Here is a 19,980-nt window from a genome sequence, read left to right on the forward strand (position 1 = left end):
AATCTTGAGAGAGGAGGTAGACGAAGAAGACGCCATGAGATTGAAGAACTCACAAAGAATTTAGGGTTTGAGAAAAAAGAAAAAAAAATCGGGAAGAATTTAGGATTTGGGGAAAACGTGTAGCAGAGAACAAGAATAGAGAGAGAAGGAGGAGAAATCACGCAGCAGAAAAGAGAAAGAAGATCAGGATCGATTCCTGGCGACTGATACCATGTTAACAGTATAAGGAAGAAGAATTGAGGCTGAAGGAAGAAGAAGAATATTGAAGAAGAACTCAGAAATAAGAGAGAATTTGCTTTATTGAATTTTCAATCGTATGAACAATTACAGAGAGATAGATCTGTTATATCAGATGTTTACTAACTAATTACAGCTGTAAACAAACTAACTAACAGCTGTAACTACAGCTGTAACATGTGAACCACACGTGCCAACACTAACAAACTCTTAGCTAACTATTACTGTTATCAGAAGAAGGATATAATAGGAAATAATTTTTAAAATTTATGGAGACAAATACTTCTTATAAGATTCCCATGGAACTATGAAAACTTGAATTCAGAATGCGATGGAATTATAAATGTTCGATAAACAAGGAAAACTAGATGTAAAGAGGTAATGGTGTAAAAATATATATATTTGGAAATTGGGAAATGATATGGCTCACGAGTCAGGACTCACAAGCAAAAATGGACAAAGAAAACAAATCAAATATTATTATAAGATATTTGGAATTTGGAATGCGATAGAATTATCAATGGTCTCAAAATAAGGAAATTTAACATGTTGGCTTTTAGATTAAGCTTCTCACTCACAACTCACAAGCACAAGCAAAAAACAATAAAAATGGAGAAAGAAAACATAGCTAAACAAGGGAGCCCATATTCTGTTGGCTTTTCTATTTTAATATTCTCTCGATGCTTCATTTTGTAACTAATAAACACAAACCAAACCACCCATTTTGCTTTAAAAATTTAAAAATTTAAAAATTAAAAGAAAGAAATTACCTTGCCATAATTGCATCGGTGGTGGTTAGAAGTAGGGGGATGGTTCTCCAATTACAAGGGAAGATACATGTTGAATTTTATAGAAATCCTCTCCATCTTCCTCAATCCGACGGTGGAGTTCTCTACGCATCCTTCTGATGGTTAATTCCATGAGATTAGTAAGATATCTCAGCACATCTGGAAGTGTCGTCAATCCCGAGCAATTTGCGATCCTCAATCGACAGAGACTAGGCATGGCTCCTTCCTCTACCCTCAGCTCTGTTATTTTGTTCATGTCATAAACATCAAGAAATTCAAGAGAAGGAAAGCCTCCTTTGGAGAAAACCAATATCTTTGTATTATCATGGAAAGATCGATATTGAAGGCTGAGAAACCAAGTGTACCATATTTCCAATTTCACTTGGCAACTCAACTTTTACGTTCTCAAGACCTTCAACCTTCCAAACTCTAAGCATTTTGAAATCCTTCAACGGAGATAGTAATCCTTTTTTACTTTTTGGCATCCATTCTCTTAGGCCATAGAATAATAGAGACCTTACGTGCCCATTTGTTTCATCTCTTGAAGAAACCAACCTATCTGCCTTCTCATCCAAGTAAATTGCAAGTCTTCGAATTTTCCCCAATTGTGCTGCCTTGGCTGCCACAGAAGAAGTATTTTCTTGCAAAGAATAGTTAATATGGAGAAAGCTTTCCTCTTTTGCCTTTGACAAACACATGTCTCATACAAGATCATGAATTCGACAACCTTTAATTGTCCCAATTGAACCACATGTTCCCATTTGAACCAAACACCTTTCCACCAACTCACTTAACCAATCACGTGCTATATCCTCCATTGTTTCCCTCGAACCATGTCTTTGTTGTCTCAAGGAGATAAGACCTTCTGCCACCCATAACTTAGTCAAATCACTCACCAAAAACTCAAAGTCTTCAGAATAATGACCTAAATATAAAAACACACTATACATGTACATACATATGTTTCATGTGTATAATACACGTGTTTTTTTTTAAGACAAAATTTTCAATTTTGAAACAGAGATTTATGGGTATAGTAGTAAGAGATAAGGTAGTGTTCTTCATGTAATGTGTTGTTTGAGAGTGAAGAATAAGCAGTTTTTAATTTTAATTTTTTAGTAAATAGTATAGTTGCACTGCTATACTGTTTTAATATAATATAATTAAATAGTATAGCCGAACGGCTATACTTCAGTTTTTAAATTTTTTTATAAATAAATAGTATAGCCGCAGGGTGATACGCTTTAAATATAATATAATTAAATAGTATTGCCGCGCAGCTATACTCTTTAAATGTAATTAGTCGCTCCGCCCACGCTTCCGCGCCTGTGAGAGGCTTTTTTAAAAAACATTTAAATTTATTTTAGAATTAAAAAAGATAATGGGTAGTTGTGTTCCATAAAAAGAGGATCCATTATCTGATTTTTCTTTTAATTTAAATTTTTTTTAATATGAAAAAGTGTGAATTTACCATAGTATCCTCATTTAATTAATAATTTTAATTCTTAAAGTTTAAATTAACTAAGGGCATTTTTTGGTATTTTGAATGTTTCACCATTCTCTACCTTTTGCTTTATATATATAGATATAGATATAATTAAATAGTATAGCCGAGCAGTATAGTCATGCGACTATACTAGGTTATTTATTTATTTAAAAAATTTCCTTGAATTTCATTTATTGATAAGAGTAGTTTAGAAAATACATGTTTTTTAAAAAGCAAACATACAATAATTGTATTGTACACGTACGTATTTTTCATGTTTAATACACGTGTTTTTTTACAAAAATTTTTATAATACACACAAAATTAACGTATTATACACATAATTTTCACATATTATTGAATAAAAATAAGATATATCATTCACAATATGTGGTAGTATTCTTCATGTAAAGTGTTGTTTGAAAAGTGAAGCAATTATAAAGAACACTCCCAACTCAGCATGCAATTCTCTACGAAAAATAATGTGTGCAGTAACATAATTTAGTAGCACTCAAGAGAACGAGATAGATCAAAGGCAAACATCCCAAAAAAAAAAAAAAAAACTTGAACTCTCATATTGATTTATTGTGAAATTTCTCTCTCTTCAATATTGGCTTTGGATATTTTGAAACTAGTAAATTAATATCTATACAGTATAAACTAATGCAACTAAGAGGGTCCTTATTTAATTTTATTTCCAAGACAGACTTCAAAAAATAGGTGATATGACCGCAATAGACTCACAATAAGGAGAAAATACGACCACAATAATAAGGCAATACAATCACAATACGACAATATTACCTTCTTATTGTGGTCGTATTGCCTCCCTATTGTAATGTTATTGCCATCGTATCAACTTTTTTTGGAGTCGTAGAATAAAATTATGTAGTTGGGAGTATGAAGTTTTTATATTGCCTTCTTACTCTCATTGTATTGCCTCGGTATTGCTATTTTATCGTCGTCGTTTCACCTTTTTTCTTTTCAAGTCTTTCTTGGAAATTTTTTGCTGCTTTTCAGACAAGTAAATGGTTCAGTTTCAAACAAAAATTTAAAGTTCATCAATGACAATCCACCCATTTCAAGAACAGATATCACAAATTGGGTTTGTAAACCCGTTGGTGGTGGTTAGTGGTATGGATGAGGAAGATGGGTCTTTGGACCCATGGAAAGAAGAATATGGAGAATTGAGAATTAGGGCTGAGAATCAGTGAAAGAGAGGAGATGCAAAATTGGGGTTTCATCTCATATAGAGCATAACAGAGAAGAAGAAGAAGCAAAGAAAAAAGCAATTTAGGGTGTCATCTTAGAAAGAGCAGAGCTGAGAAGAAGAAGCAGCGAAAAAGAAAGCAAAATTTAGAGAGAGAGCAGAGACCAATTTCACACGACAAAAAATAGTGATAAAAAGGTCATACGAGGCCAATAGGGAGCTTTTATAGAGGGTATTTTTGACTGAGTTTCTAAATGAAGGCATTGTTGAATAAAATATTAGAACCAGGGACAAAGCAGCCTATTTTCCAAAAAAAATTGTGGTTCCATATAAAAATCTGTAATCAAATACTCCCGATTCCACTTTCTTATTCCCTTTTATCCTTAAAAGTTCTCCAACGAGTTGAAGAATCCCTACATCAAAGGGATCTATAAGCTGCCCAATGTTGTACAATTTTGATTTTATTTATGATCATTCCTTGTTATTTTATAAAAAATAATAAAAAATATTTTTTGAATTTGAAAAAGAAAAGAAAAAACTCGATTATGACAGGCATAATTGTAAAAGCGTAACGACACTAACGGCTAAGGCTAGTTTCTTCTCAGAGCTTCCTCTCCACTTACATGGAACAGGGAGATACCATACGCCACTCCACCACTCCACCTCTACAAAAATCTCCTCCCCTTCTCCACCAAGTTACACATCTACCACTTTGTTCCACACTGTAACTCAGCCATGGCTTCTCTGCAAACCCACCATTACAATTTTCAATTCCACCGCTGTGTCTCCTCTCTCTCCCCCAAGCTCCACAGCCTCCAAAACCCCAAGCTTTCACTGCGCTTTCCCATCTCATTTTCCGGGAAAGTTAGGATTTTTACTTTTAGAGGAAATGGGAAGGGCAGAGATGGAATTTACTCGCTTTGCTGCTTATGCAGAGCTGGTTCTGAGGTTGAGAAGGTTTCTGCTGAGGAAGGAAATGAAAGGCCTCCTTTTGATATCAATTTGGCCGTGGTTCTTGCCGGTTTCGCATTCGAGGCCTATAGCAGCCCTCCTGTAAATGTTTCTCAACTGAAATTCCTTTTCCTTTTTTTTTCTTTCTTTCTTTTGGGTCATATTGAATTGTTTGCTTTCTTAAAAAAATTGAGGAAAAGGAAAGAACTTTAGCTGTGAACTTGACTGGTATTTGGTTCCTGAAGCTTTGTTTAGTTACTGAGGAAGTGTGTGAAAACTAAGTTTCATATCATCAGCTTTTTTGGGATCCTGATGGTGGATTACCTTAAGCGTTTTAGTTTCAAATTCATTTGATTTTTGTTGGGTTTTTTTTTTCGGTTTAGGATAATATTGGGAGGCGAGAAGTTGATGCTGCAGATTGTAAGACAGTGTATCTTTCAGAGTATGCATTCAGTTCCTTATCAGATACTTCTTATTTTTAGTTGTATGCATTTAAATTAAATGTGAATACGGTGATTCATATTTTAAGTTATATTGATTCATGTTTCTAGGGAAAAGTTACAAATAAGCTGATAAATTTGTAACTTTTATGACCAGTTACAAAATGCTTTTCATGCACGCAGGTCATTTGTACGTGAGATCTATGATGGCGAATTGTCAGTTAAACTGAAAAAAGGTCTCAACTTACCTGCCATGGATCCATGGGTTGGTTATTCGTTTCAACCTTTTCTGCATTACGGATTACAGTGATTAATTACTACTGTAGGCTTCTGTATTCTTTTAAACATGTGATTCACATTTCTTATTTGTTTCTTTTTTTCCTTTTAGTTTTTGCTTTTTTATTTGACATTTGATGTGCTTTTAGGGAACAAGTGATCCATATGTGGTCATGCAATTAGATGGTCAAGTTGTCAAAAGCCAGGTTAAATGGGGGTAAGGTTTGCAACTTTACTTTCATATGTAATTTTAAATCTTTGATCCACTTCCACAGATTAAAGAGAATGATAATCTTTATGGTTCACTAACAAAGCTTGCTTAAAGACTTATGCGATGCCGTAGATTTTACTATAATGATCTTGCTCTTGTTTCACTTGAAATGACAAATTTAATTGGATCTCTTCTACGTATAGCAACACCCAAAACCCGAGAGTTAAAACCTAATCCTAAGCCCTAAAATGGCACATTTTGCATTAAATGAAGTGTCAACTGATTGGCCATGCTTGCTGATCAATTGACAAGCACAAGCGGCGCTCATACCGTCCAGTCGAACAGTAGAGGAGCGGACTCTGTATATACACACACACAATTTATAGCTCTTCAATCTGTATATATGTCATAATTCTTTTTGTTGTCATCTTCTCATTCTGTGCAAAGTTCAAATTTATTTGTATGGTTAGTTATGTTTTTCACTCACTTGTATATTAGTTATTGCTTATTAGAATTGGTAGAGTTGGAAAACTTTCTTATTAATTGGTTAATTTCTGTTTGCTGATAATGAATCTTTTGTTTCTGACTGCCTCTTTATGTAGGAAAAGCATCATAGAAACTTAAATATGTGAGATATCTAAAGTGTATTGCATGTTGCCTTCATGACAGATAACGTAAACATATCATCATAAAAATTTCAGTGGATCCACAAAATTCATGGACATTTGCTTTAATTCAACTCATAAGCTTGATTTTGTTTACAAATAATGTAATGGCTGCAGGACGAAAGAGCCAACATGGAACGAGAACTTCAGTTTCAATATCAAGCAGCCTCCGACCATAAATCTGCAGGTCAACATGTATTCTTACTATATCTGTACTCTTTTACTTCCCATACAGAAAGCTCTTGCCTATAATTTCATTTATTGTCTTCAGTTTTCTGTATTGAAAATCAGGAAATAGTTGCAGAGAAAAAAAAAAAAAGTAAAATTGAAAAGACCCCTTCCTTAAAATTGACTGTAGTCACTCCGCAACAAAATGTTTTCATCTCTCTGTATGTGAAGAGAAATAATATATCTTGTTTCTAATAACTGTTTGTGAATGGATATCTCCTCTTTCCAGGGCCAGTTATCTACAATATTACTGATGTAGAGGGTTTTTAACTATTTACTCTTGAAGCTTAAGTTCCTTTCATAAGTACTTCCACATTCTTGGCATGTTAGCTCTCTTTTTAAGATGTCAATCATATCCTGTTACCCAGAATGCAGACCTGTTATCATCTGACCTTATGAGCATGATAAAGAATGAGAAAAAAATAAACGTTCTGAAGAATTAATTGGTCATTTATAGCTTTCTGCTTTCCCAGCCTATGAAGAACCATATGTTGTGCTTAGTTATCTGCATTCAGCATTGTTGTTCTTATTCTTGCTATTGTAATAATCATATTGATCTTGTATTTCCTAAGAATACTTTCAGAGGGAAGAGATGTCAACTTCTAATGTTATAAAATGATGTGTTAATTATCCAATTATTGTTAGTGTTATTTTCAAGTTGCTTCATAGCTTCTAATTTCCTAATATCTGGCATCAATTTTTAGGTTGCAGCTTGGGATGCAAACCTAGTAACTCCACATAAACGAATGGGGAATGCAGGCATCAGTCTGGAAGGCCTTTGTGATGGTAAAAATCAAGTCAATTATTGTTAGTGAGGCTGTATAATTTTACTTTTCAAAATGATTAACATATATGTATTTTTCTAGGAAATTTGCATGATGTACTGGTGGAATTGGAAGGAATGGGAGGTGGTGGAAAGTTACACCTAGAGGTACGTTTCCCTGGTGAAATGTAATTTTGGTATAGGTAGATGGTTCCAGAGAGAAGAAGAATGTTGCATTGTCTCCTGTTGTTGTGAGAATACGCCTTACAATTTGGGATCTCATGTATAACAAAAAATTACTACGTGTTCTGTATAAACCTACTATAGCTCGTCTTGTATTCGTATATGCCAATACAAGTCACCATGAGAAAGTTCTGTTCACTTCAAGTCTTTTTCTTGCCAAAAGATCTCGGATGTGTTGCAGGATTTCTGGGAAGGAATGATACTGTTCTATTTCTTGGAATGCCTTCATTTGGGTGTCCTTTCCCTTATACATTTTCTTAACGTTTGATTCTCAGGAAATGCAACCTTGAGTAGCCTTTTTCCTTTCAGAGAAAAAAAAGGAAATTTTTTAAATAATAATAAATAAAAAGAAATCACCAGAATTTTGGGTGTTTTACGTTCTCCTTATACAGAGGGATGCTTACAAGTTGTCAGTTCTTTCAGTGACTTGCATTGATGCTTAATCTTCTCGTTTTCTTTATGCTATAGCCTGTATTGTCCTTTGTATTTACCCGCTAATAGTTCTCTGCTTGTAATGAAAGTTTTGTAAATTGTTTATGTGTGGTTCAATTGGGAACTTCTTTCGTATGAAGTTTTGTTATTTCAACTACTGATACTTTAATGCTATTGTTAATCTTAAACATCTAAGTTTATATTTGCTATGATGGTCTGTGGACTGGGCCCTGCAATATTATATAAGTTCACACTGATTTTCTCTTTTGACGTAGTGTTCTGTTTGAGTTATAACTGCTAGTGTTGAGCTTTCAGGTCAACTATAAAAGTTTTGATGAAATTGACGAGGGAAAAATGTGGTGGAGGAGGGTCCCCTTTGTTTCTGACTTTCTCCGTAAAACTGGTTTTGAGCCTGCTCTAAAAATGTTTGCTGGCTCTGACACTGTGCAAGCACGTGAATTTGTGGAATATGCTTTTGGGCAGTTAAAGTCATTCAATAATGCCTACCTTTTGAAGAATCTGATTTCAAGTAGTGATGCGAATAACAGAGAAGGCACTAGGAAATCTAATAATTCTGCTGGTGTGTCAGAAGTGCCTTCCCAGATGGAGGGTATAGCAGAAGGTTCTTTAAATAATACAGGCTTCAAAGAAGGGAGCAATTCAGATGATTCCAATGCAGATAATGGTGGTATGGAGAATGGTTATGGCCCTGAACCAGTGAAACAACTTGGTGAGGAAAGGCAATCAGATAAGAATTTTTGGAAGAACTTTGCCAATGAAATTAATCAAAATGTTGTTGAGAAATTTGGTCTCCCAATTCCAGAGAAACTAAAGTGGGATGGGTTTGATTTATTAAACAAAGTTGGTTTGCAGTCACGAAAGATAGCAGAAGCATCTTATATTGACTCAGGGCTTGCGACTCCAGAAGGCGTAGATGTTGATAATGATAAAATAAGTGGCCCACTTTCTGTTAGCATGATTCAGTCTTCACTTCCAGATATTAAGGAAGCGACAAGGGACCTAGTAAGGCAAACTGATTCTGTTTTAGGAACATTAATGGTTCTAACTGCAGCAGTATCTCAATCAAACAAGGAAGCAAATCTTGGTGGAAGGAGCAAAATTAAAGAAGAGGATACTAGCAATGTAGAAGATGATGCCTTGACATATCCCATCAACGAGAAGCTTGCTAGCTCCCAGGGAGCTGAGGAGATGAAAGAACTCTTTTCTACTGCAGAAAGTGCCATGGAGGCTTGGGCGATGCTTGCTACTTCTATGGGGCATCCAAGTTTTATAAAGTCTGAATTTGAGAAATTATGTTTCTTAGACAATGCGACGACAGACACGCAGGTATGATTTTAATCTTTTGAGAGGACCAAGGAGCTTCTTTATCTAGTTATAGTTCATCTCTAAAATCTGAATAATCATAAAACCTTATATGTGGCAAAAGGCTGTCAATTAATTGTGAGAATTATATTGTGGATGACTAAATTATAGGAAGCTGCAGGTGGCAATTTGGCGTGATTCTTCCCGTAAAAGATTAGTTATCGCTTTCAGGGGAACAGAACAGGTAGGTTATATATTGTTTTTGTTCAAATATGGAGTTCGGGTATGTATCTTCCAGCTCAAAATACCTCTACTCTAATTTTTGCAGGCAAGATGGAAGGACTTACGAACAGATTTAATGCTAGCTCCTGCTGGGTAACGTCTTTATACTTATCAAGTTATAACTTGTTTATTTGATCGACATTAGTGATTTGTGATCTTTCTTCCTAATCTTCTTTGGAGTCATAATGCATGTAATAAGTGTTTCAAAAACCAGACTGGACCAGCCAGTTGGAACATTGAATGGTCTGGTTTCAAGTTCGGATTAGTACAGGAAGTCATCCGGATTAGTACAGGAACCATTTTATGTTTAATAACCCACTTGGAAGTTAGACTGTTCAACATTGGTTTGACTGGCAAACCTTAGAACTAGTTGTGGTTGAGGAAAACTTGCTAGTTATTCTCTGACAGAAAAGTAGGGTTTGAAGCTGATTTTGGATTCAAACTGCAAATGAGTGATAATATCATCTCTGATGTACAATGTGCAAAGTATACTGTCTTGTGGTGGCGCTCTCATTGGTTAATGCAGCTGCCATTACTGTTGAGTCATAATTCAAAGTTTGATGAATCAATTAAAGCCTTCAAGTATAGTTATTCTCTGACAGAAATGTATGGTTTGAAAGTTGATTTTGGATTCAAACCACAGATCTTAAGGGTAGAATACAATGAATTAAAGGTTGGGGCTAGCAACACTTGCTGTTATGCTACTGATAGCTTATAGCTTGTATTTAACTATTACATTAATAACTTTAAGACAATTTTGTTTAATTTATTCATGAGAATGACGTCATGGTCCAACTGCGGCCGGTCGGAGTGGTGACCCCTGACCCAGTCACTTTATAGTTGAGGTTTTAAACGATCTCATATGCACTAAGTTTCTCAATAGTTGTTGATTGATTTGTCTAAATTAATATTCCACAATTTCAGATATGCCCATTGAGTTAAGTATTATACTTTGTAATGTTGGATTCTATACCTTTTTAGGCTAAATCCTGAAAGGATAGGTGGAGACTTCAAGGAAGAAGTTCAAGTAAGCAAAAACAATTCATTCATGGATGAGATGAACAGATTATTGACAAAATCCAATCTTTATGTATTTATTGATGGTGATTAAGTTATTTCAGGTTCACAGTGGTTTCTTAAGTGCATATGATTCTGTCAGGATCAGGATCATCTCTCTCATGAAATTGGCAATTGGTTATATGTGAGTTTTTATTTTTTTAATCTTTTTATCTTATTTTCTGAGCATGTAGCTACTGTCCTAATTATATACAAGTCAAGTAGCAGAGGACGGGTATTATCTAAAAGAATATTTCGAAATCAGTTTACTTAAATACATTAGGCATGTGGTTCACTAACATAACTTGCATCCTTTATATATAAGCACTAAAGTCCTTTCGGTGATAAAATCTTGGAACCTTTAGACTAAATCAGATGTTAATTATTTATTTATTTTGATGTCCATTTATTCTTTGCGATTTGCAAAGTATGGGTTCTCTCCTTTTGGTGTCCATTTTGCATTTGCATCATGGAATTTGATTTTTCAGTTGTCAAAGCAAAAATTGGGTGGTTTTCTGTAACAGTGATGATCTTGCTGAGCCGCTGCACAAATGGCATGTTTATGTTACTGGTCATAGTCTAGGCGGTGCATTATCTACACTCCTAGCTCTTGAACTTTCATCAAGTCAATTAGCAAAGTGAGTTAATTTATTCTACTCAGTGAAGTTATTATTCTTCTTTATCGGATTATAGTAGTAAGTTTGCAAGTGAAAGAATGTGTATTTGTGCACAGGCAAATCATTAACCATAGGTTATGTTGGCCTCTGATTTTAACTTGTACTAATCCAATCTTCTCTTTATGACTGTAAATAGTGTTTCTTTTCACTCATGCTATTTCACCGTTGAAATCTTTTGGTGTATAAGTTATTGACCAAAATAAAAATAAAACCTAGAAATGCTTTGATAGACAACCACCCTGACATATTTCTTAATGACTTGAATATCCTGAGATGTTAGCAACATAACATAAGCCTATCATCCTTATGGTTGTACAAATGCTTTGATATTGTACATTGAATTTTCTATGTCTATTAGGCGCGGAGTGATTTCTGTGACCATGTATAACTTCGGATCTCCTAGGGTTGGTAACAAAAAATTTGCCGAAGTTTATAATGAGGTAAGATTTTTAATAGTAATTCTTTAGTTGTTTTCCATCGCTTGGCTTTTAATTCTTCATTTGAGTGTTGGGTGATTACCCTCTCATCTTTCTTTTCTATGGTTCCATTATTGTTTCTGCTGCTGTCATCTCTGGTTGGAACAATTCATTGTTTTTTACAACAGGCTAATTTCTGGTCTACACTGTGGCTGCTAATCTTGTTAGAGAATAATTTTCAAATCTAGGATTGTGTTACAATAAAGGAATTTACTCATTAGAATACTCCTCCACTCACTCTTTCTCTCTCTATCTATCTAAATGTTTACCAGTATATTATATATGTATATATACATGTTAGAGTTTTATGCTAGTAAATATGGAACTCTTTAGACTTAAATTTACAGGTATGATGAAGTCAGATCCACTGTGATATTCAAATTTGCCTCATGAAGTTGAAATAATTATTAAATATGTGAAAGTTTATATGTTAGATGTCACATGCTTATTTGTTTGGTGAATATTTATGCAACATGCAAACCTTACCTCTGCAGAAAGTCAAAGATAGTTGGAGAGTTGTAAACCACAGAGACATTATACCAACAGTCCCCCGCTTGATGGGTTACTGTCATGTAGCTCAACCTGTTTACCTAGCAACAGGAGACCTAAGAAATGCCTTGTTGGTTAGTTCACTGTCAATTCTCCAATTAAACTTCTGACTCTGTGAAACCTAATTCAGGCCTTTTAATTTCTTAATAGATGGATGTGGTATATGCTATTTAAATTTATATTTTATGGACAGAGTAAATGTTGTCCTTCTAGCTAATTGATATGATCCTCTAAAACTTGTTGGCGTAGCAGATATATATACATATACATATACATATATATATATATATATATATATATATATATATATATATATATATATATATATATATATATATATATATATATATATATATATATACAGTCCCCTTCTATTGAGGGACACCCTTTACGGTACCCTATAAACTTTTTTTCAACAATCCAAACCATCTATTTTTTAAGTCTATATTCATAGATCATCCTTACAAAAAATTAGACAAATCGGAAACAATTTCGACATCCAATTGTGTCCTACAAAATCAATGAACACGATGCTTCAAAAAAGTACTAAAATTTCAAGAACTCAATTGAGTGGTCAAATGATATCGGATTCAAGTGATTTTTTGTAGAGATGGTCTTTGAATGATTATCTAAAAAATAGACGGTTTGGATTAGTTGAATACAATGTGGAGTGGGGCCCTACAGGGGTGTCCCTCAAATAAGCTATTTGAGGGATCCCTCAATGGAAGCTCCCTGTATATATATATAATTATCACATTTTAGAATGGCCGAATTGTCTTTATTTGCTTCAATTCAAAGTCTAATTGTCATCTTAAAGTGAAAGCAGTGTGAAATTGTTTTGGGGTCCTTTTTTATGGTCAGAAAGCACTCTTCTTTCTCTTATACCCAAAATGTCTTCCCCCAGTATATATGTACAGTAACAAAGTTGCGCCAATTAGGGTATTCTTAAGTACAGGTTTATTGGCATTTTCCATGGTAAAAATCCTTTTCTCTTTGAGGTTTGACATGCTTCACAGTCATTTAAGTTCCTTCTCTAGTAAATGCATGGCAGGGGATGCTCTAAGCTCCCTGCCAAGATGGTCTATCTCTGCATGACTGAACTGATTAATTCATATCACAAGGCATCAACAATTTGAATTCCTATTCCATATCTCTTCAATACTTCAGATGCAATGCTGGACAAAGTTCAATTTATGTGATTTATAACACATTGAAATCCTTGCTGAATGAATACAAAGACTGATACAAAATGTAGTACATTTTTACTTAAAGCTGAGCTAATGACTCTATCCAGGACAATATTGAGCTTTCTGGAGATGGTTACCAGGGTGATGTGATTGGGGAGTACACACCAGATGCACTTATCAGTGAATTTGTACGTTTTGCCTCATTTAATCTTTTTCTTTTGGTAGTATGTTTGCTTATGGATGTCTAATATCACATTCACATGTCCACATATCTATATCAGTGTTTTCAATTTTGAACGCCTGCTGACATGTTTTAATATAGTTGAGAGAGAGAGAGAGAGAGAGCATATTTATAGTCGAAGTCTGATCAGTTCTTCTTGAGCCTTTCTCTAGCATTTATATCTTGGGATGCAACCACTGTTGGGTGCAATGAGGCAGAATTGAAACTGAAGCTGTGTCCTGCTTTACTATTTGTAAAACCAGATTCCAAACAAGATCAGGAAAGAATCATTCATAAGATCCCAAGAAATTAAAATGAATTACCTTTGTTATGTTCATGATGTGACTAATGCCCCAGCTGCATATAACGATTTTCTTCTTCCAGATAAACCGATGAAAACAATTTTAAAAAGTTGCTATGTTGATTGCATCCTCACTATATCTCATCTCACCAGGAGTATATGTAATAATTCTCTCATAAAGATGTCCTTATTTTAGGAAAAGTATGTATTACATTGTAACCCATCCCACAAGATGCTGTCATGAGTCATGATCTAAATCGTCTAGTTTTTAGGTCTCCTTCTGACGGACCATCCTTGTCAAGTAGGATTCAATTTGATGTTAATATATCTTTTGAATGCCTGCTCCAGTGTGTTTTTCTTTAACAATCTTCCCACTGTTCAAAAAATCATTCTTAATGAGTTAAAGTTTGCCTCCAGATGAAGCTTTTCTGGTTTTTTATCTGAAGTTTGACTAAGGGTGATTTTGTCCTACAGATGAAGGGTGAGATGGAACTAATCGAGAAAATATTACAGACTGAAATAAATATATTCAGTTCAATTAGAGATGGGACTGCACTTATGCAGCACATGGAGGATTTTTACTACATCACATTGCTAGAGGTAAATTCATGGGTCGAACTCGAACTTATAGATGTTATTTGTTAATTTGTCATATTTTGCTGGTTCAATTTGGTATTTGAGGGAAGTAGGGGCTATTTTAATTCCCTTTACATTATTTCCATGAGTTGTAAGTTACTATTTGTTGTAATATCTCCTTATCTCATTGTAAGTTGTTAACCTGTTTTTCTTCTTTCCAGAATGTGAGATCGAATTACCAAGTTGCAGCAGCAAGGGCAGTGTCGGATGAACAAAAAAACATAAAAATTAGCTGAGGATGGCATCCAACAGGACTTAAACATGCCTTTGAACGTTCGTAATTGCCAATGCTTATAGGCGTTGTGCCTGCAACATACCTCCATCAGTCAGGTGCCATATATTTCTCCAAATTGTACATTGTATACAGGATTTTTATGAAATGGAACAACATCAGCAGCCATTTGTAACTCAAAGTTTGTATAGTTTTCTACAAATATCACAAGTCTATTCCCACAAACAATTTTCATAACTATGGTCTACATTAGATTTCTTTAAACTTTTTTATGGTCTCCCTCTCGTCTCTCTCTAAACAAAGCTCATACCCTTTTATGAGCACACACCACCTTTCTTGGTTTGACACTGCAATACCAAGCTTAGTTTTCGAATGAAAAAAGGTCGAGTGCCAGGATTGACACCACATTGCAGAGGAGGGAAGGAAATTTCTCAAAAACAGCAGTACCGCATAAATAAAGAAACAAATACAAGAACAGAGACAGACAGAAGCTTTGCTGTAAACATATATCATCAGTTATATTCATTACACTAGGTATTAAAAGCTTTAAGCGAGTTTAAGAATATAGGCAGAGAGTGGCTTTTGCTGTCAAGATATAAACAGTTATCTCCATTATACTAAGCCTTAGTTGTAAGAGGTATGTATGCGCATTTTATTTGCCATCTACGCATGCAAGATGTACGTGCATGCGAGCATGTCCGAAGAAGAAGCGTATTAGCTTGATATACATTATTAGCTCATATCTTACCAGTGGTAGCTCCACAATGAAAAATAATGTTCGGAACATAGCATATCATACAACAATATTAGAACCACTGTGTGATCAAATACACGTGGAAGTATTATCACACATGTCTTAGTGTTATTAGTCGGAGATGGTAAAATAGTGTTATCCCCGATTCATGAACGTCTTTCTCCTCAAGATAATAAGTTAAGGGTTTGGATTGGAGCCTAGTAAGAAGCCTATAGTTTTAGGCCCAAGGAAGATAAGACACACAGGTCAAAAACAGAAGATAAGACTCCACTAAGGTTGTGGTCCTGTTCAAAAATTATTCATCCCTGACGCTCCTCGGGTGGAGCCCGCATATAGAATTCATCGTCCATTATTGTATAATTTCACCAGGTTGTAGCCCATATATGTATCCTCAGCTGGATTGCCCTTACTCTTATGGCTGGTTCTGGGAAGACTTTGTATTTTTCTTGGTTAATAACGATTAGGATCCATACATCACATGTATTAGCAGCTTCTTAGCAATAATTCAAATGAGGCCAAAGGAAGAGGAGAGCCTCGAACTTTCGCCCCAAGTACGAGGTGAATGTTCTCAGCAAAATCACTGGAGCTATAAGCTCTGAAAGTAATTAAGTACAAGTTGAAGTTGTGCCAAATTATTTTAATCTTTAACTTGTTCCATTGCACCTCATGACTAAACTGTCAGTGTAGTGATAATAAAATTATATTACAATTTTCTAGCCTGTTTCACATTCACAGGCTGTGAATCTCGAGAAACATTCTTAGTGACCTGCAGTGTCTTCTTGCTGCTCATGATTCTTAAGCTTTGCCTTAATATGTCAATCTCTCGTTCCTTCTTGTATTGTTCATGCTCCATAGAAACTATTCTGGATTTTAGGCCTGCAATCATTTCTTCTTTGGCTTTGATGTCTCTCTTTAGCTCTTCCACAGTGTCTTCCTCCTCTGCTCTCCAGTACAGCCCATTTTCTACAGTAAATGCCATTGCTCCATTATATCAATACACACACACACACACACACACACACACATATATATATATATATATATGTTCATACCAAACATACTGAAATTCAACCAGAACAAATTGCTAGTCATATGAGGGAGCTTGAATTTATAAGAACATGTAATATAAATGAACATGTGGGAAGATTAGAAAGAAAAAATATTATCCATGAAGATTAGATCTGGTTAACTATACATAGGAATCAAGACATTCCACTTTTCATCAATTCCAAATCATTAAGTATACTTGCAGTTAAAATGAACATGTGGGAAATTCTGCTTTTTATGATTTTTTGCTTGTGATGATCATCTACTGCTAACAGAAAAAATCACTTACTTTCAGATGAAGAAAGAAATTGAGAACCATGCACCTACTGCTAAATCCTGATGTCGGTTATCATCAAAATATAATTCAAACATGAAAATTGCATCATATTCATAGTTTCATGAGAGAGAGAGAGAGAGAGAGAGAGAGAGAGAGAGAGAGATTTACATACCACAATGTGTCCTCTGAATGAGTTCATCAAGCTCCATCTTAATAGCCAGATAAAGCTGCTTCCACTTCTCCACAGTCTCATCTCTTCTTGCTCTCTCCTCCCTCATTTGCTCAGCCAACAACACTTCCCACTCCTTCTCCCCACCACTCTTATTACTCCCAGCTCCCACCCCTGCATCCTCAATCCCTCTAATTCTCTCCTCCTTCTCCTCCACCGTCTTCCTCAACATCTTCACCTCCTCCCTCATCTTCTTCTTCTCTTGCTTCCACTCAGCCTCCTTGAATGCAAACACCATCATGTCCCTCTCATATGCTGCACTCTCTTTCTTCCTCTCACACACCATCCCACTCATTTCCTCTTGAATATTCCTCACCTTTTCTCTCAACCCACTAACATCTACGTTCTCACTTAAATTGCTCCTCCTCTTGCTAGCAAAACCCCCCATCTTAAAAACCCGTAATTATAATTCTTCTCGCTAGCTAGAAGCTACTTTTTGGGGTCACTAAGAAGGGCCTGTGTGACATAAATTTTATCCACAGGGGGGACAGAAGAGGCTCCTCTTGCTCTTCCACTTAATGAAGAGTTAGATATGTTGTTGTCTATTTTATAAGCCCCATTGGCTTTCACTCTCACAATGTTAATAATGATTGAGGGAAGCATCTATGAGGCTCGTGTTGTATTTGTACATATTTTTACAGAAAGATTGGACACCCATGATCTGTATGCAAATATAATTGGATTATTCCAAGTCACATGCAATTTTCTTATTTGGGAGCGTGGCTTTTATTTTATTTTTATACACGGGACAGGATAATCGAATCTAGGACCTTAGTGTAGAAGTAAATACACTTAATCACTTGCGCTACAAGACCCTTGCTAAGAGCATCACTTCTAATTTCAAATCTATCATAATTATTATTTAATATATGCCAGCTGCTTTCAATGGCAATGGGTCTACATTTAGACTCACAGCACAGGGCATCCTTGTACAGTTTGCTCTATCATTTGGCTCTAAAATTCTTATCACTTATCTATTATTAGCCAATATTCCAATTTCCAATGGGTCCTATAAATACATTTTTTTGCAATGGCATTACTCTAGCTGTCCTTGGAGTAGAGCCTCCTTGCCCAGTTAGACTGGACTCAACTCAATATTCCTCAAGCAAATGATTGCTGGCCAAAATAATGTTTCAAAATTAAACATGAATTTAAAATATTATTCCACAAAACTTGTTCTGTATCTGTAGGGATGGCACAAAATGTACATGTGGGCAGTCTTATATTATATTATATTTTAAATTCTTTCAAAAATAATCCACCTGATTGGTTTTTCTTTTGGGTAGCTCACAAATCACCTTGGTAATTCAAAGATTACCAGTTAACCATGAGTTGATGACCTACCTATAGCTACCTCTAGAAGAAGTCTTGGCAGACCACCAAAGGCATGAAAATCCATTGCAGTTGTGAGGATTTTATTATTATAATTTTATAACCAGGCAAAAGATTTATGCAGGCATATGTGTATATGTTCACACCCCCAATTTGTGCAACTGCATTTATTGTGATGTCTTTGGATTCCCTGGGTGACAGGGACCTATTTGACTTGGAGGTGGAGATGTTTGGTGGTTTGCAATTTATGAAGAGTGAAAAATGTGCAACAAGAAAATGGCATGTATATGTATAGTATGCTTGTAAGCCTTGTAAACTAGTGGGTTCCTTGGTAAATCCATGGACAGTCTTTATATTCCAACTTCCTATCAGATAGTGAGTGGGGTGGGGTACTAGTGGGGACATTGGCTCTGGATTCAGTGGCTGCAAGTTGAAGGGTGGATATACAAGCTCCCTTTTGTTAACACCCAGCATTTTACTCAACACACACCCATAAAAAGTTAAAAATATATACCCATTTACTTTAATGTATTTTCTACAGGAAAAACTGTATATTTTTCTATCTACTCCTTCCCTTCTCTCTCCCCCCCATCCCTTTCCTTCTTCAAATCCATGGCTTATTGTTGTTCTTTTAGGTATGAAGTAAAGGGAAAACTGTGGTTTTGGTCTCACTTTGTCATTTTTCTCCTTACTCTTTGTAGTTTTAATCTTGTGATCATGTCTTACAGTTAGTTAACTTTCTTTTTACAATACGATACTCTAAACTACTCTAATTTAAAGAGAGGGAGATCAAACTGGAGTGCAAGGCGAACACATTGCTCTGACTAACTAGTCTAACCACATATGTCAGTTAATAGAAAATCCCTCCTACAATGGCATTATATTATGGATTCTGTGTGTAATGAATCGAGGACCAAAATGAAAAATGACCTATACTGCATGGACCAAATTGTCTTATTTGTCCTTAATTGCTATGTCAACTAACTATCTGGATTTGAGTATAAAAAAAAATAGTTAATTACAAATGTTAAAGCAGAAAATGACCTAGATAACAGAGTCCAAAATTATGATTATCTTTTTAAACTTAAAACACAAAATTTAGTGAAAGTAAGAAGGAAGTTGGGGAATTTGTTTAAAAGAGAAGAGTGTACGTGTAGTGTAGTGTAGCCATCACTGAGGACAGTAATGTGTAGGTAGAAAGCCCCAATAAATCCAATCACTACTTAATGAATTGAAATATCAGTTGACTCACATAAATTTCCCCATGCCTATGTCCCTGGGGACCCCTATGTTCGTTTTCCATGACTTTATCTTTAGTTGTATGACGAAGTAAATGAATTATACTGACCAAATCATGGAAAAATGAAAAGAAAAGATCAAATCGTTACACCGTAACATGATATTACTAATTTATATATTATAATAATAAGTGGATAATATATTTATATTTTAGAGTGTAATATTAATGAACA

At 35.1% G+C, this 19,980-nt stretch overlaps 2 protein-coding genes across 8 annotated transcripts; one reads left to right on the plus strand and one right to left on the minus strand.

The window, feature by feature from the left end:
* The first annotated feature begins 4,253 nt into the window (after nt 1–4,253).
* LOC110750911 (putative triglyceride lipase) lies at nt 4,254–15,146 on the plus strand. Of its 7 annotated transcripts, none has more exons than XM_088246655.1 (18): nt 4,254–4,774; nt 5,056–5,114; nt 5,296–5,377; nt 5,538–5,605; nt 6,382–6,451; nt 7,197–7,278; nt 7,359–7,423; nt 8,246–9,277; nt 9,435–9,497; nt 9,582–9,628; nt 10,517–10,562; nt 10,648–10,736; nt 11,116–11,229; nt 11,627–11,708; nt 12,239–12,367; nt 13,588–13,668; nt 14,476–14,601; nt 14,799–15,146. In XM_088246655.1, exons 1-18 carry the CDS (start codon nt 4,457–4,459, stop codon nt 14,871–14,873), a joined length of 2,628 nt encoding a protein of 875 aa, XP_088102781.1. In that variant the 5' UTR covers nt 4,254–4,456; the 3' UTR covers nt 14,874–15,146. The 7 variants fall into 7 exon arrangements, with proteins under 7 accessions (XP_088102781.1, XP_021806993.1, XP_088102785.1 ...); XM_021951301.2 differs by having other exon boundaries at nt 4,257–4,774; nt 10,657–10,736; XM_088246659.1 differs by lacking the exon at nt 4,254–4,774 and having other exon boundaries at nt 5,050–5,114; nt 5,296–5,348; nt 6,382–6,459.
* A 1,093-nt stretch (nt 15,147–16,239) lies between these two features.
* LOC110750852 (golgin family A protein) lies at nt 16,240–17,711 on the minus strand. Its single transcript, XM_021951228.2, has 2 exons — nt 17,120–17,711; nt 16,240–16,586 (listed from the first exon to the last, which is right to left on the minus strand). Exons 1-2 carry the CDS (start codon nt 17,562–17,564, stop codon nt 16,327–16,329), a joined length of 705 nt encoding a protein of 234 aa, XP_021806920.1. The 5' UTR covers nt 17,565–17,711; the 3' UTR covers nt 16,240–16,326.
* Between the last annotated feature and the right edge of the window lie 2,269 nt (nt 17,712–19,980).

This window comes from Prunus avium, chromosome 1 (assembly GCF_965620075.1).
Source record: "Prunus avium chromosome 1, drPruAviu1.hap1.1, whole genome shotgun sequence".
Classification (NCBI taxonomy): Eukaryota; Viridiplantae; Streptophyta; class Magnoliopsida; order Rosales; family Rosaceae; genus Prunus; species Prunus avium.